Source organism: Manduca sexta, chromosome 4, assembly GCF_014839805.1.
Source record: "Manduca sexta isolate Smith_Timp_Sample1 chromosome 4, JHU_Msex_v1.0, whole genome shotgun sequence".
Classification (NCBI taxonomy): Eukaryota; Metazoa; Arthropoda; class Insecta; order Lepidoptera; family Sphingidae; genus Manduca; species Manduca sexta.
The window spans coordinates 6,474,073-6,490,132 of record NC_051118.1 but is presented as its reverse complement, the minus strand read 5'-3'; the positions used below and the strand labels follow the sequence as shown (position 1 = coordinate 6,490,132).

At 35.0% G+C, this 16,060-nt stretch overlaps 1 protein-coding gene across 2 annotated transcripts in view; it reads right to left on the bottom strand.

Annotated features, from left to right (window-relative positions):
- Nucleotides 1–6,290: 6,290 nt before the first annotated feature.
- LOC115450852 (transcription factor Sox-17-alpha-A) overlaps nucleotides 6,291–16,060 on the bottom strand; it is a 138,269-nt gene continuing 128,499 nt past the window's right edge. For both annotated transcript variants that reach the window (XM_037441575.1, XM_037441573.1), the window contains exon 4: nucleotides 6,291–8,897. In XM_037441575.1, coding sequence (XP_037297472.1) covers nucleotides 7,678–8,897 — 1,220 coding nt within the window. In that variant the 3' untranslated portion in view covers nucleotides 6,291–7,677. The remainder of the gene's footprint in view (nucleotides 8,898–16,060) is intronic.

Here is a 16,060-nt window from a genome sequence, read left to right as displayed (position 1 = left end):
AAACCCACCATAGGGCTCACGTAAGTGTGTCGCATTGAGGGATCAGCCTGTGTATATCCGGTTCCAACAGGCTGGCATAAATGTGTCGATTGTCGAGATGAAATTTGGCACACTGGTAGACCATGTCCTAAAATGACACATAAGCTACTTTTATTCCGGTAATTTGCTCCCATGGGAAAAAAAATTGTGAATCCCATGTTTTTAAATAGATGACGCTGGTGTTGTACAGTGTTTTAGCGACTTTTTTAGTGGGAAAGGCTTTTCACACAGGCGAAGCCGCGATCAGTTGCTTGTTTCTAAGAAATCTGTATGAGGTTTCTGTTACTTATAAATAATTAGAAAAAACAGTTGTTAGGATTATTAGCATCTAAAGAACTTATATCATCATTATTTATTGGTTGAATAAAATAAATACATATTATTTCGCTGGCTCACTATTACAAAGTAATATGTTTTAATTTTTACTTATATTGCAAAAATGAGAAAAATAATTATGTCAGGAAAATAATTTATGGTTCCTCTGTTATCTTTCGGGGTTTTTTAATTTTCACTGCAAAAGGTTTAGAATCATGTGATAATTCATTCTACATCAAATATAACATAGAACCTTGTAGTAAGCAATCGATTTGTTTACTAAATGAATATCCAAACGAGTTTGAGCAGGAATATATCCAAAATGTAATGGCCAGCAAATCTATAGCATAGCTTTTGGAGGACCGTCTGTTTATCCCTTCGGTCAGTGGATATATTTATCGTTTCTCTAGTAGCCATTACGAGTCCGACGCCATTTTTATGTTCAGCCAATATCAGTATAAACCACTGTCTAATGTTGGCACGCGTCAGTGAGGACGTAAAGTTTTATGCGTTATACTTATTTAATTAATTGCTTTATTGTGAGGAATTACTTGGAAATAAATGCTTTGAATGTGTTTACACCTGCTGATGACTTGGTAATGATGCTTTAGATTGTGAAGGTTGGGTGTAGCCAGCTGTCGACACGAGGGAGACAAATATTTAATTTTGATCTAGGTTAGGGGCGGAGGCAAAGTGGACATTTCATATAGGTAATCTCAATAACAGCGCAAGTACTTACATAACAAGTGTGCATTTGAATCGACGGGTGGGTAGCTACCTTCCTCTGCCCTCGCTGTCTCCCCTGGGTACCTCCATGGTCTGGTGATGATGTAAGAATATTACATGCTGGCATTAAAACATTATCATTCGACCATGTAGCCATGGCTTTTGATGAGTATCAATATTACCTGGTTACTTGACGTCATAGCAATCACAACTACTGAGAATACTTTCTAAATTAAATATTATTTTCTGCACAAAATCTAATCAACATACTTTCAAATGTAATGACAATCTAAGTTAGTATGTATCTATATTCCAAGATTGTTTTAGAATGTCTTTGACTTAAGTAGAATTTAATAAAAAATGATAATTATATTCAGTTAATATACTAAACCACTGCATTTAAGAAATTACATCGAATGAAAAGGAATAGGGTACCGGACTAATTTTTGTTCTTTACTATTATCAAATATTTATATAATATATATGATAACACAGAAGGAATTATTAAAATCCGGTAAAAAATCAACAAGTTATAAGTCTTTGAATTTCGGTGGAAGGGGTAATTTACAGGACACAGAAAAGAGACGAAATACCCACATGTGACGTCATCGGGAATTACGACGCGTGTGAAAGAAAGAGATGAAGCGATATCCCCACATCGCGCCCACTTCTGCACATTACAATATTTTAAATATGAATTACTCGCTCATTTATTATCAATTTTTATGCAGTTTTCGCAGGAGTGCTTCTTTTTCGTATTATTAACCATTACATATAGAATAATGTACAAAATCAAGCATAGGCCGGTCCCCTATTACAACATACAGATCTGGACGATATTTGACACATGCTGTACTACATTATATAATAATATTAGCCCTTTATTATATATTGTCTCACTGCTGGGCACGGGCCTCCTCAACTACTGAGAGGGAATTAGGCCTTAGTCCACGCTGGCCTGGTGCGGATCGGCAATCTTCACATACCCTTAAAATTCTAGACAATTTCTCAAGTATGCAATTTCCTCACGATGTTTTCCTTTACCGTTAAAGCAAGCGATAATTCATATATAATACACATTACTTTAGAAAAGTCATAGCTGGGTTTATTTGGCTTTTACCTGCAGACATTCATCTCGGCAGTCCGTTCCACTTACAGAGGCTATAGCTCCTTAACTACATCTTGGATTAACATTTTTTTTATTTGCAACGTGACCTTACTGCAACTCGTGGTTAGTAGAGTGGGAACCAATAGAATGTCAACTAAGCATGATTACTCCTCGGCAGTCGCAACAATTATGCCGGCCTGTTAAACCAGATATACACAGACTGATCCCGGAACGCGACACACTTGTTAGGCCAATATGGCGGGTTTTAACACCTGGTGTATAATGGTAGCTATTTGAGCGGATAAAATATCCCACCACAAGCAAAATATCGTCAATTTACCTCTAAAAGTATACAGAGGTATATTTATACGTGATTTTTTGAACCACCTGTGTGCGTCTACATTTCTTCCACAAATCAAATGCTAACCCGGCAGTGATCAATGAAACAAAATGAGTTAAACCTATATATTAGTTATCACCGTTTTATTTCTTATTGTATTGAAATCGCATTAAACCACGAAGGTAATAGATGTATGAATAGCTGGTCGGAACAATGAGACAGGGGGTTTTCGTTACGGCTTGATTTATAGAACCCGGTGCGGGTTTGAGGTTATTTGTCGTGTACGCAAATTATTTTATCTGAGGTATGTCTGTTTTTGTTTTAATTAGTTTAAATTTGGAATGTGCATTGTGGATGGACTTGGTCTTTGATGAAAATTTTACAGGTTAGGTGAAAATGTATTGTAGGAAATTTTGTATGTTTGGTTTTAATTTTATTTTTTAATTATTAGCAAGGTTTGTATGAAAATATAACAGGTTTTTTCTACCAATTGATCAAAATGTGTTGAACAAGAAAATAAAAATAAAATTATTTACATTTTCTTTAGTCAAAGACCATATTAGTAAGCTATAGAATTCTTAATACAATAAAATATAATAAATCGCATACAGGCCTTAATTATTGTAAATAACAAAAAATTCGGGACACATTTGATCCTTTAAAACCCAGATCACCCATACTTTATGAACACACAAATATTGTACCGGTAAGGGAATCAAACCTGCAGCCGTTCGTTTCGTAGCAGGCTCAGCGTCTACGATGCAGAATATGTTCTTAATCCAATTGAATATGCAATTTCGAAAACGGCAAATTTCATAAATATTAAATATCTATAAATGTATATATAATAACAAATAACAAAACTTCTGCATTATTGCTAATTGAACCCAAGTCGTAGCACAAAAATGAATCTAATTTATTTTGCACTACTTTGGAAGTATTTTCCATTTCCTAATCTTTTTACATTTTCAGACATGTGCACTTAACAAAATTGCATGTTCAATTATTGCTTTATTATTTGTATTAACTGCCTCGCTGGCGAAGTTGTAACTGTATCTGGTAAGAGTATGAACATAGAAGTTACAAGTTGCTTATAAACGTTTAAGAAATATTTGATTAGTCCATTTTTGAGATAAAGAGAAAAAAGGTATTGCGAACGTTTATTGAAAATACCGGTGCATCTCTTGAAGAAATATACGTAACGAAATAGTTAATAAGTAATGATATTATATATTTTCTTTTATTCTGTTTTTTTTTTTTAAATAGACCGAATGTATTAATACAAATAAAAAAAGAGAGGTGAAACAGAAAAAAATCGTAACAATATTTCATTTAAACTATTTCGTTACGTACATTTATATTTAGAAATACTCAAATGCAGTTTCGTGGTAAACAGGTAGGTTAGCAAACCCCGAGGCACGTAGATACAAATTGAATCAACTGTAATATGATAATGATCGATAATTCTAAACATCGTAATTCAATACTTCCTACAGTTAAGTTAGAAATCTTGTATGTAATTCTTATATCTAAAATATTTATTAAAAATTTCAACTAAAATACATTATTTCAATCCAGCGGCGATAACCTAGTTGTACGTGTAACGTACGGCCGAGATAAATGTTCGCAGGTTCAAATCCCAAGGGCACACATCTCCAACTTTTCTAAATGTATATGTTTATTCTTTGTGAATAACACTTGCTTTACGGTGAAGGAAAACATCGTGACGAAACCTGCACATCTGAGAAATTCTCTATAGGAATTTTGAAGGTGTGTGAAGTCTACCAATCCGCACTAGTCCAGCGTGGTGGACTAAGGCCTAATAGAGGAGGCCCGTGCCAAGTAGTAGGATAGTAAATGATACATGGCTGATTATTATTATTTGTTTTTTATTTCAATTCAAATTATTGTATCAGCATTATAACTAAAATCTTAACAAATATCGTTATCATAAGTATTTTTTTAGAAACATTATTGCTTTGGTAATAAGTATTTTCTTTGCCAAATTATTTGGTTTATTTTTAAACAGTTTTTACGAAACTAGTATCAATAGTAAATATAATATAATCTATGTATTTTTTTTCATAATTCCCTAGCCCAAAATATCATCATAAATTGTAAAAGTCGAAGCATACAAGTGTTAAAATGCATTAATATATCGTCGGGTATAGTTCAATATCGCGTAACTAGCATTCGAAATTCGTAAATGACAAATAGTTTTTAGGCCAGAATTAAAACTCAAAGTGACGATATTTACCTTGGTATCAATCTCAATTTGGGCCATTTTCGTCACTTACACCGCATTGCAATAATCCCGATACGTAATATTGCTAAAATAACATTTCGAAAACAAACGTCCGATATAGAAGATGTCTCCGTGGTTTATAAAGAAAAAGCAACAAAAACTTAATTATCATGTTTTACAACGTCTTCACGCCGATATGAGCGCGCCGCGCGAAGGGGATAAGTCGCGAATTATTTTTTTTAAATACGAGTTTTTTCATGCTAGTGTAGTATGTTCTTATTTTGAAATTAGATGTTAAAAAGTTTATGTGAAAATGATATGACTTAACAGTTCAATTACGTTGGTCCTTATTATAAATAGGCACGTATATATTATATTGAATCCATTAACTTATTTGAATAATCATATTATAAAGTGCAATTTAGTTTAAATATTTGGGGATTCATTGGAATAAATTTAAAATGTAAGTAACATCATGATTATTGAAATTTTGTTTTATATATAAAATTTTAATTTACTAATCATGAAAAGACTTTAATATAAAAAATATAATAATATAATCATGTTTTAAATCTCACAAAATCGGACATAAAACAGACCAAAGACAAGGCGTGAGATATGCCACAGATCTTATCAATGAATTATTTTATCACTTAAATATTGTCCATGCAAAATATTGTAACTCTTACATATAAAGTTTTCCGCCAAATCGCTATACATCAATATCGTGCGGGCGTTGTAGGCGTGTCCGGGCGGGGTGTCCGTAATTACAGGCGAGAAGGCCCGCGGGCCGATATATGCCTTGCCGCGGTGCGCAAATTATTTTGTAATTTTAATTTTATTTGGACTTACACGGTTTTGTTTAGGTGTTGCTTTTTTGTAATGTCATTTTGGGGTTATTTGTGTTAATAACTTTATAAAATTCCAATGTCTTGTTGGAGTACTAAAGGATTCGTATTCAATGGTATTCTTATATTTTTTTATGGATTTGCAGTTCAAATAGATGCCAGTACGTAGTTAACGTACTGTATGTAGTGTAAGTAATCACCAGTGTATGCTACATTTTATATTATATTCTTGTCTGGTTAAACAGGTAATAACAGCTTTCATAAGAAATCATTAATGGGCAATTAGTATTAGCCTTGATGCATATCAGCTATTTTTATTTCCTCATATAATTATTAATTAATATTTGATTTCATATTGGAGATTTAATAAATTAAATAATTTAGGCTCTAGATTAAGATGTGATTATCACCAATAAATAGTTCAGTCGTGTAATACTAGATGGCGCTATATCATAGATATTTATGTTTTTGTAGGTTGGATCAAAGACAACTCGCTGTATATTTACAGCAGTACACATTTTTTTCTGTTTTAATTTCGATTTTTTTTCAGGCAATTTTTTTGCTGGGATATGAAATATCACCAGTGTGCATAGAGAGACACTCTATATAGTTGTATATTCATTTTTGAAGTTGCTTTATTACTGCCAATAATAAGGGGTAAAATTAATGAAAACAATTTTTATAATAATAATTTTATTGTTCCTTATAAATTTTCTTACAATTAGGAAGAACTTAGTTTCGCGGTGCGAGCGTTTTTACTATGTATCTATATAAACTACAAATTCATTATCTATAATTTTAGTACAAAATATAAACTATGAGATATTTTTTATTCAAAATTCTTACATTTTATACAGATAACATGGGGATTTTATTAAAAAAATTATAGTCTAAAAATTATACGACTTAAATTATTATCTACAGAGTTATTGGAAGAACATGTCTCTGACGAACCTTTGTAACTTCATTTATCTAAAATATACAAGAATAGTTACAAATAAATAATCTTTTACATATAGGAATCGTACACGCTACCTCTATGGTATACGGTTTTGGGATGTAACAAAACATTTTTACAAAAATATATTTTTTTAGTATGACCACCCACATAGCACCAATACAGATTATAAAAGCTCTATAAATTCTAATTAAAAATTACAAAATTGACATATGAAATATTGTTTCGCACGTTTTTATTATCTATTTATAATATTTTTAATATCTATGCAAATGTGTTCTTTTTGTTCTAAATTTAAAAATCACAATAATTAAAGTTGATTTTAAGCCACAATTGTATCCAATGGTATTATAACTATAGATTTTGACTTGAAATTATCAGAATTGAGACGATCGATACTACACGTTAATGTTAAATATTAGCTGTCTTTTTGTTCGTACTAGAATACGTCACTTCCTCTACACGACTTGTCAATTTGGTTAAATTAAAATAATGTGCGTATGCACTTCTGGAACACTTTCGTTTCATTTGTTAAGGAATGGCGTGTAGTCTTTTTAATATCGTTGCGTGTGAATGAATATTTGTTTTTTTATAAAATCTATTAGACGCTTGTTGTAGTCATATTTTTTATTGGAATGTACCAAATAATTTTAATAAACTTCTAATATCAGAAACTAGGCAACTAAATTACCAAAATTTTTGGAACATCATTTACCAAGGCAAATATAACGATAAACTTAAACAATAGTAACTCAAAAATGTAATTCGAGTCATAGGATTTTGTTTTTAATCTAAAAGGATATATTTTTTAACCAATAAATTAATATTGCTCATAAACATTTCATAGTGAGTTATTTTTATAATTATCACACTACGTCGCAAGAGTCTTTCACAAATCATTTATAAATCAATCTTGTTTTAGGAAAAACATTTTCCCAAAATGTTCCAACTTCAAACTTTACATAAACAAACTTTTTTATCTAGCGAGGTTTCCAAAAAAATTCAACCTAGTAATAATGGTTTAGAAATATCAAAGATCATGTCAATTCTTTGGGCTTTAGTAGTCCACGAAATTCTTAATCCATATCAGTCCTGTAGTCAATTGCTGTAGCAAGTTTGCCGGACGCCAGCCAGAATGACGCTGAACTCGTCTTCCGGCCTGACGTCACTTCCTGGCGTAGCAGGCGCGTAATTAGCGGGTGGAGCTCCTGAAATCACCGATGCGTATGGTGGGTACATCCTCTCGGAACAGTACTCCGGCCCTGGTGCCTGCTCCGGACAGTATGGGGGCCGGTATCCCTGCTGATCGTATCTGTACTGCTGATGCTGCTCCATTGTTCCCTCAGTACCATAATCCAAGTATTTGTCGAATTCCCGAGCGTCTACGTCCGATTCTGGAGAGCCAGTCCTGATTTCAGGCCGCTGGTTCATGAACTCGGGTTCCTGTTGTTGATTCGCGGGCGGCTCCTCAGAAAAATAAGTTCCACCGGTATCGTATTCAGTTTTGGGCTGCTCCGGGTAATGGACGTAGGAGTCCTCGGTCTTATACATCTGGTCGTATTGCTCGTATTGATGGTACTGGATACTATATTCTGTTGCGAGGGGACCGCTGGGGGCTGACGACACCCGGGGGGTCGTGGTTCCCAACGCTTGCTGGTCCTGCGACGTCGCTACTGGAGGGAAGAAGGTTCCGGTCACGAGGGGTGGTTGCTCGGTTAGTGTCCTTTGAGTGCACATCACGTACATGCCGTTCGCCATCCCCATGGCAGCAACTGGAGCCGGTGAGTAAGACCCTGGGGTCCTGTACGTCTTATACGGAGAGTACGAGTCCGACATCGAAGACGCATTGATCGCTCTTCGCCTTTCTTCGTATTGGAAGTTTTCTTTTTCATTTTCGACAGGGGACGCGTCTGGCGTCGGCAGGGGAGCTTCAGCGGGCGCGCTCCTCCTGCCCTGAGGCTCAGGAGACCTCGCGGGTGAGGACTCTGGCGTCTGCACGTGGCCATTGAACTGCTGCGTCTGGAAATCCGAGGCAAGCGGCGAGGTTCTGTACGGGGAGAAACCAGCTCCCGGGTTGTGTGAGAAGCGAGTGTCGGGCGAGTCGGTGCCGGTTGCGTACGGAGATCCCAGTGCGGCTGAGGCGGGCGGCGGGGCGCTGGCCGGCGTGCTCGGCTGGTTGGGCCGCGCCTTGTTCTGCTTCCGTCGCCGCGGCCGGTACTTGTAGTTCGGATGCTCCGTCATATGAATCACACGCAGCCTCTCGGCTTCCTCCACAAACGGCCGTCGGTCTTGCGGAGTCAGCGAACGCCATTTTTTACCTGAAACGCAAAGAAAAAATGAAATGAGCCGATTGTGTTCGAGAGTATACAATGTTGTTACACGTTTTTAGTCGTAAATGTGGAGAAATTGACGTGCCGTGCGCTGCTAAAAGATATTACGCTACTTTTTACTGCCCGTGGTAGGTCGCCTCGCTATGGGACGGATAGTTATGTAGGCTTTCATGTAAAATGACTTGCCCATTGCGCATACCGTTCTTACTTAATGCAGGTAGATAAACACACCTGGTAATGTTTCACAAGAAGTCTAGAAGGCTGTTGGAATGCGACGAATGGCATAGGAGGCCCTTCGAACCTTTTTTTATAGCGCTATCTATGGTATTGAATACGGTCCTTCTGCCTAATCGATTATTTAGTTAGATATCGATTCATACATTCAATCAAGTTAATCGTTTCCATTTGAATCACGTACTTATTCTTCCGTTAGCTAATAAACATCTAATAAAATGATTACTAACGCCATTTAATCTCAAAATTCAAGTAGCAGACACAAAGTAATATATTCTGGACATCAGTGTCGCACGAAATTTAATACTGGTTTATGAATATTAACACGATAAATCTAACAGAAAATATTCCGGAATGTAATAAAATGGACGTCTGTCACAAACTCTAGCTAAATAATCACGATGTGTTTTATCAAATACTATAAAACGTGGACTATGAGAGGTCCATAAATAATTTCGGAACGTTGTCAATTGAGTTTGAACTTTGTGTGAAGTTTTTAAAGTATAAATTCGTGTGTGGGAGCAAGTGTGATGTTCCGAGAGAAAATTATCGAAGAGACTGAACAATCTTTAAGGATATTTATCAAGGCGACACTACTTGCTACCGGCAAAACAAACAACTTCACTTTTAGTGATGCGCCGTGTTTGTACGGTATTTATCGATTGTCGCATAATAAAGGTTAAAAGCAAAATAGGTCATAGAACTTAAATAGAAAACATATTATGAGTATGAAAAGAAAATTATTTTTAATGGACATTCTTTTTTAGTATCTGGCTTATAGATTTTTTTTATGACCGCAGTTATATTTTTTTGCATATTTCGGAGTTATTTTTCGAAAAAAGAGCAAAAAATCACCCCTATTACTCGAATCTTAGCAAACAAATGTCACACAGCTATCAATGTTACCTGTTTGAGTGATGTCAAATGTCACAGTGACAAATTAGGGAAGGGGCTTCCTGTAGCGCGGGTTTCGGACCAGTGATGCGCGTTATCGATAAATTTATATATCGATTACGGATTAATGATTTATTGATTGATCGTCAACAATTAAGATCTGTTGGTTTAATGGATTGTTTTGGTTGCATGGGCGGTCTAGTAATATTTTTGAATAGTTAATGAGCTGTTTTGAATAATTCGATAATGTTGATCAATTAATATTTTGTTGTGTTTTGATTTGTGTGTTCAATACAATTTTTTTTAAATAGGTGAAATAATTTTTGTAAAGGAATGTATTTAACAGATATTTTAAGAGTACTTATTCCTTTGTAATGTTTAATTATTTTAAATGAGCATAATTATGTATTTAGGTTTATTGAGCACAACTATTTAATTTATTTTTCATTAGAGATTATCGATAACTTGCTAATTTAAACCATTACATCTCTAGCAATTGTGGATAAATATTTTACCGAGTAGCAGCATCTAATAAAGCTTTTAGTGGACACTTTGTTAGTGGTTACTGACCTCGTCTGGGTTTAGCTGCCGTACGCCATATGTCCTTGTGAGAATTTCGCTTAATTGTTTAAAACTTAAAAGTGTGTGGGCAGTGTACTTCCTCGGCTTTTATATATCCTAGTATATCTTGTATGTAGTGACTTTTTACTGTTATAGAGGTATATAGTTGAATGTCGAGACGAGCTAGTTCCTGGTCTAAGGGTACTAGTATTCAAGAGCATCACCACCAATATCAAATAAGACAAGTTATCGATAAAATCCATAACAACTTGTTAGGTGCACTCGTTATAGTTGCTAGTAGCGAGTAATAAGCATGCTATAAAACAACGGGAAGCTAGTTCCCATCCCACAATGAAATAAATTGTGATAGGATTTTTTTTACGAATCTCATACCTATTAATAAGTAGTAAAAAATTGATAACTGTTGATTTTGTATTATTTATATTCTTAACAGCTAACATCCATAACAAATTTATGTTAAAAATACCGTCGGCAAAATCTAAAAAAAAACATTACGCTTTTATACCCGTAAAATAAAAGCTAGACAGACGTGCAACGGGGGAATCCAAAAAAAAACAATGACAAAATACATTTTTGCTGCCTCTATTAACAAGAAGCAAAAGTCGGATATATTTGATTAATATAAATTAATAATTATGAACATAACGATATGCGTTTCGCTTGACGTACCGACATTCCATACTTCTCAGTTGTCGTCGGTCGGTTTACATCGCTTCCGTTTCCCGTGCGCCAACTCATATCGCCCATTAGTTGATAACTTGGCTCCAGTTACTGGCATGGTGGTCTTTACTTGCATGGACAGTACTAGACAGGTGATATTTATGTAGAATCCAAAGATCCTATGATTTCCGGGGTCATATGCGTAGCTCAAGAAAACATAATTGAAATTCAAAAAGAAAGAAATCTATAAGAACAAGATAACTATTTCTTATAGTTTTTAAATATTTTTCGAACTGTGCTTTAGCACAGGCAGGCCCCCCACGAGATGGACCGACGATCTGGTGAGGGTCGCCGGAGTCCGATGGATGAGGGCGGCCCAGAACCAGTCCCTGTGACGCTCCATGGGGAGGCTTATGTCCAGCAGTGGACGATTCCCGGCTGAGATGATGATGATTATGACGTGCTTTTGGTTAAGTAAGAAAAAAAAATCGTGTGGCTGTACACTTTAAATCTACATTGCTTAAAATAATTGCTAAACAATTTGCCAATTTGTTAGCATCGTAACGATTGGACAAATATCATGTATAGATATAGCTTAAAGAACAAGGTGATTCAATTGCTCAGAAAAGGATCATTTAATTTCTAAAATAAGGTCAATTTTCTTATAATTTGACGGTAAAGTTATCGTGCAGTTTTGTATACACAAAAACTGACGTCTAATTTTTTAAAGGATTCTTCCATTTCTAGACTTAAACACCTCTTTTGATTGTGGTAACTATCACGCAGTTTTAACTACACCATTTTCGCTCAAAAAATAAAAAGTTTCAAGAAATCAGATTACAAAAATATATTCAAACGTTCGTAGAAACGCGTAAATCCACAAAAACCTCACTGACAAATGGCAAGTGATTAGTAAGGGTCGGTATGTAAAATGTTTTGAAAGACACGTATCAATCAATCCATACACCTGCCCGTAATCTGTTATAGAGATATCTTTTGAAAACGTGATTTTTTTGTACATCATCAAATTCTTAAACCCTCCACGACGTTAATGCTTAAAGGACAATGCCCAAAACCAGGCTATCTTTGCGTCAGTCATGCGTCTCAACCAAATATCCACAAAAAATTATCATTTTAATTATTACTCTATTTGTATTTATTTCAGTCATAAGCGAATGGGGGTTTTAAATATATGCAAAAAAAAGTTGTTTAATTGTTGCAAATGAAACATCCGATAATTTACTGCCAATATGGCGAAATGATACCAATTTATAACAAATTCCCACCTTAGATGGAATAAAAAAGTAAATATGTACAAAAAAATGTGCTTGTACTTGAATTTATAATATATGTATATTATTTTTATAACAATATATTTATTCATCTCAAATATATTGTCATAAAATAATATATTTTACTTAATAATTATGACCAAACTCCAAATAGGTGGAAAAAAAGAGAAAATATTAATCGTTCTAATAACAAACAAATGGCGACTTGTACTTGCATCGACAGAAATACTAAAATCAGCTAAAACATGTCTGGACTTTATTTTTAAATTATGAATATATGGGTACAGGTTTTTATTACACTGGCAACTGAAATTAATGACATTTTGACATTTCAGATTTGTTTGAATGTTAAATCATTAAAATATTATAATATTTATCTTATTCAAGATCGGAGTGTTTTTCTTATTTATTTTAATGTTGAGTCGAGAAATCCTCTGTTAAAAACAACGTGTATAGTGTGTGTTTCGAACTTTGAGACGGAAGGCTTTTAGTTAGCAACACAATGTCGTCTAGAACCTAGACCCAGGACAGTTAATCGAGACGGCATATCCCGGCGGTGTATTAACTGCACCTTTGCGGTGCCACAGCAACGACACGTATATTTCTTGGACGAGCTGTCCAGTTTGTAAGTTTTGTAGATTATTATTAACATACCCACAATGTGGGAAAAATCTTGCCAAAGTTAAAGAAAACAGTTTAACAATAATAATAATCTGAAAATGTTTACTCAACTTCTACATTATATTTTAGGTTTCAAGGCGAGAATGAGTTTGTGCTGCTTGTTGGAGATCAGCTAATAGAGAGGTTCACAGACAACAACAACATGACATGACCCGACCAGCGCTGCAAGAAGTCATGGACTCACTTCAGGAGTATATATAAACGTGCTGCAGCTATATCAAATTCTTGTTTTTATTTTAGGATGCCAAGAATATATACCTCTATTAAAAATATACATCTATATAAAAATATGCATCCGATTTCGTATTTCTCGTTTTATTTTTTCTTTCCCTATGATAATTAACTATTAGCGTAATCAGGCTGTGAAGTGAGTTCCTGGGTTCGATTTCCAGGCCAAGCAACATTTTATCTCGGTGTTTCTAACATGAGTTGCCTGGGATCGGAATCCTCCAAAGAGGGTTGGCGTCAGGCATAGGCCGGTCATAAAAACTAATCTGAATTTATTCTACAATATGTGTTGACGCCATAATGGAGTGAGATAATGGTAGGTGGAATTAAAGATTAGGTAATCCATGTAATAAAATAAGTCGTAAGTCAGAAAAATATATACGTACACAAAAGGTCAGGTAACATAATATGCTCCGTGGAAAAACTAATATTCCGACATACTATCTTTTTAAGTTTTATTGGAGTTTCGTCTTATCGGATATGTTAGTACCTATCAGTTTCTTATGATGGCAATTAAAGCTAGGTGAAAAGAATGTCCAATAATTGCTTATAGCAATAACAAGTAGGTTCTGCAATATTCGACTTAATTAGGCACGTAGTTACTTTCTGCCGTACATTATTGCAGTCCATACTTAACCTCAAAATAACTGCGTTATAAAAATTCTGATTACTCCGAACTCCCATCGAATATCCAATTGTTTTCAATTTGTATAAGATTTAGGATATATTACCTATAGTTTAGTGAAGGTTTTGTACAGACGCAAGCGTAGCCCAACTTTCATACAAAAATGGGCATTCTCCTTTACGCGATTTATTATATTTTGGCTGACGTCTGACAGACCTACCTGTAAGGGGTAATCTATAAAATCTAGTTAATTTTAATAATAATAATATAATAATATCAGCCCTGTATTATATACTTGCCCACTGCTGAGCACGGGCCTCCTCTACCACTGAGAGGGATTAGGCCTTAGTCCACCACGCTGGCCTAGTGCGGATTGGTAGACTTCACACACCTTCGAAATTCCTATAGAGAACTTCTCAGGTGTGCAGGTTTCCTCACGATGTTTCCCTTCACCGTTAAAGCGAACGATAAATTCACAAAGAATACACACATGATTTTAGAAAAGTGAGAGGTGTGCGCCCTTGGGATTTGAACCTGCGGACATTCGTCTTGACAGTCCGTTACACACCCGACTAGGCTATCGCCGCTTCAATTTTAATACGGGAATACATCGGCCTATACACATTGTATGATAACATATAAAATTCTCTTTGACATTAGTATCAAGGAATACAAAACCGAAAGTGGTAAAAACTCTTTTTTGTTTTCGTGTAAATTAAATCCTTTTTCATTAATTATCCTTTTTCATTACCGTCCAGTATTATATATTTAGATGCGTTATTAGCCTAGTTGGGTGTACAACGGACTGGTGAGACGAATGTCCGCAGGTTCAAAACCCACACAAAAAATTGACACACACACACCTGTGACTTTTCTAAAATTATGTTTGTATTCATTGTGAATTATCGCTTGCTTTAACCGTGAAAGAAACTATCGTGAGGAATCTTGCCTACCCCAAAAGGACTTAATAGGAATTTTGAGGGTGTGTGAAGTCTACCAATTCGCACTAGGCCAGCGTGGTGGACTGAAGCCTTATCCCTCTCAGTAGTAGAGAAGTCCTGTACCCAACATTGGGACAGTATATTATTCAGGACTGATATTATATATACTTACATAGTAATTATAATGGAAACGTGAGAATACAATGAACATACTATCAATATAATGAAGTTAACAGATACATACCGTCACGTTTGTCTCCGGGGAGAAGGAATGCAGTATTCTTTATACCCCAACGGTATCACGAGACATCAGCAATCTCAAGTCTATCATTTTTCCGAAAGGATCAGTACAAATTAAGTAATAATCTACTGCTTAGTTCTACGTAATATGCAATTAAGAACTTCTAGAGTCTTTGTTAAAAGAAGTTGAGGAAAATTATGATGAAATTTTAATTAAGCACATGGTTAGACTATCTCAGTAAGCACATGAAATGAAACGGATTGCCGAGATTAAAAGTCTATACGTTGAAAATCCAAAGAACACATTACAGGTGTGTAGTGGATTAAGACTTAAACCCTCTCAATAGAAGAGGAGGCCTGTACTTAGCAGTGGGCAGTACACGTTATATTCGCATTAAAATATAAAATGATAAAAAAATCAGAAAAGTAAAATCGGAATTTTTGGTGAAAATATTTGTTATTCATTAATAATTTTTGGTATAATGTTAGCAGAGGTATAGCCGAATATGTACTTTCCTTTAGTAACACAACGTAAAAATGTCCCTACATAATACGTAATTTATCAAATTATAACACAAGTACAAGTTTCCCAATGTTAGCCTATAGTAGAGCAGTCTATCAATTCTCAAATCCACGCTAACAAGACGCAGGTAATGCCCAGGAGCCGCCCGGATAGCCCGATAAGAGTAATGACGATGATCCATCATCGGTGTAGTGACGCGCGGTGGTCTCGGCCATCATTAATTAGATCAGCCAAATCAGCCGTTTTGTTGA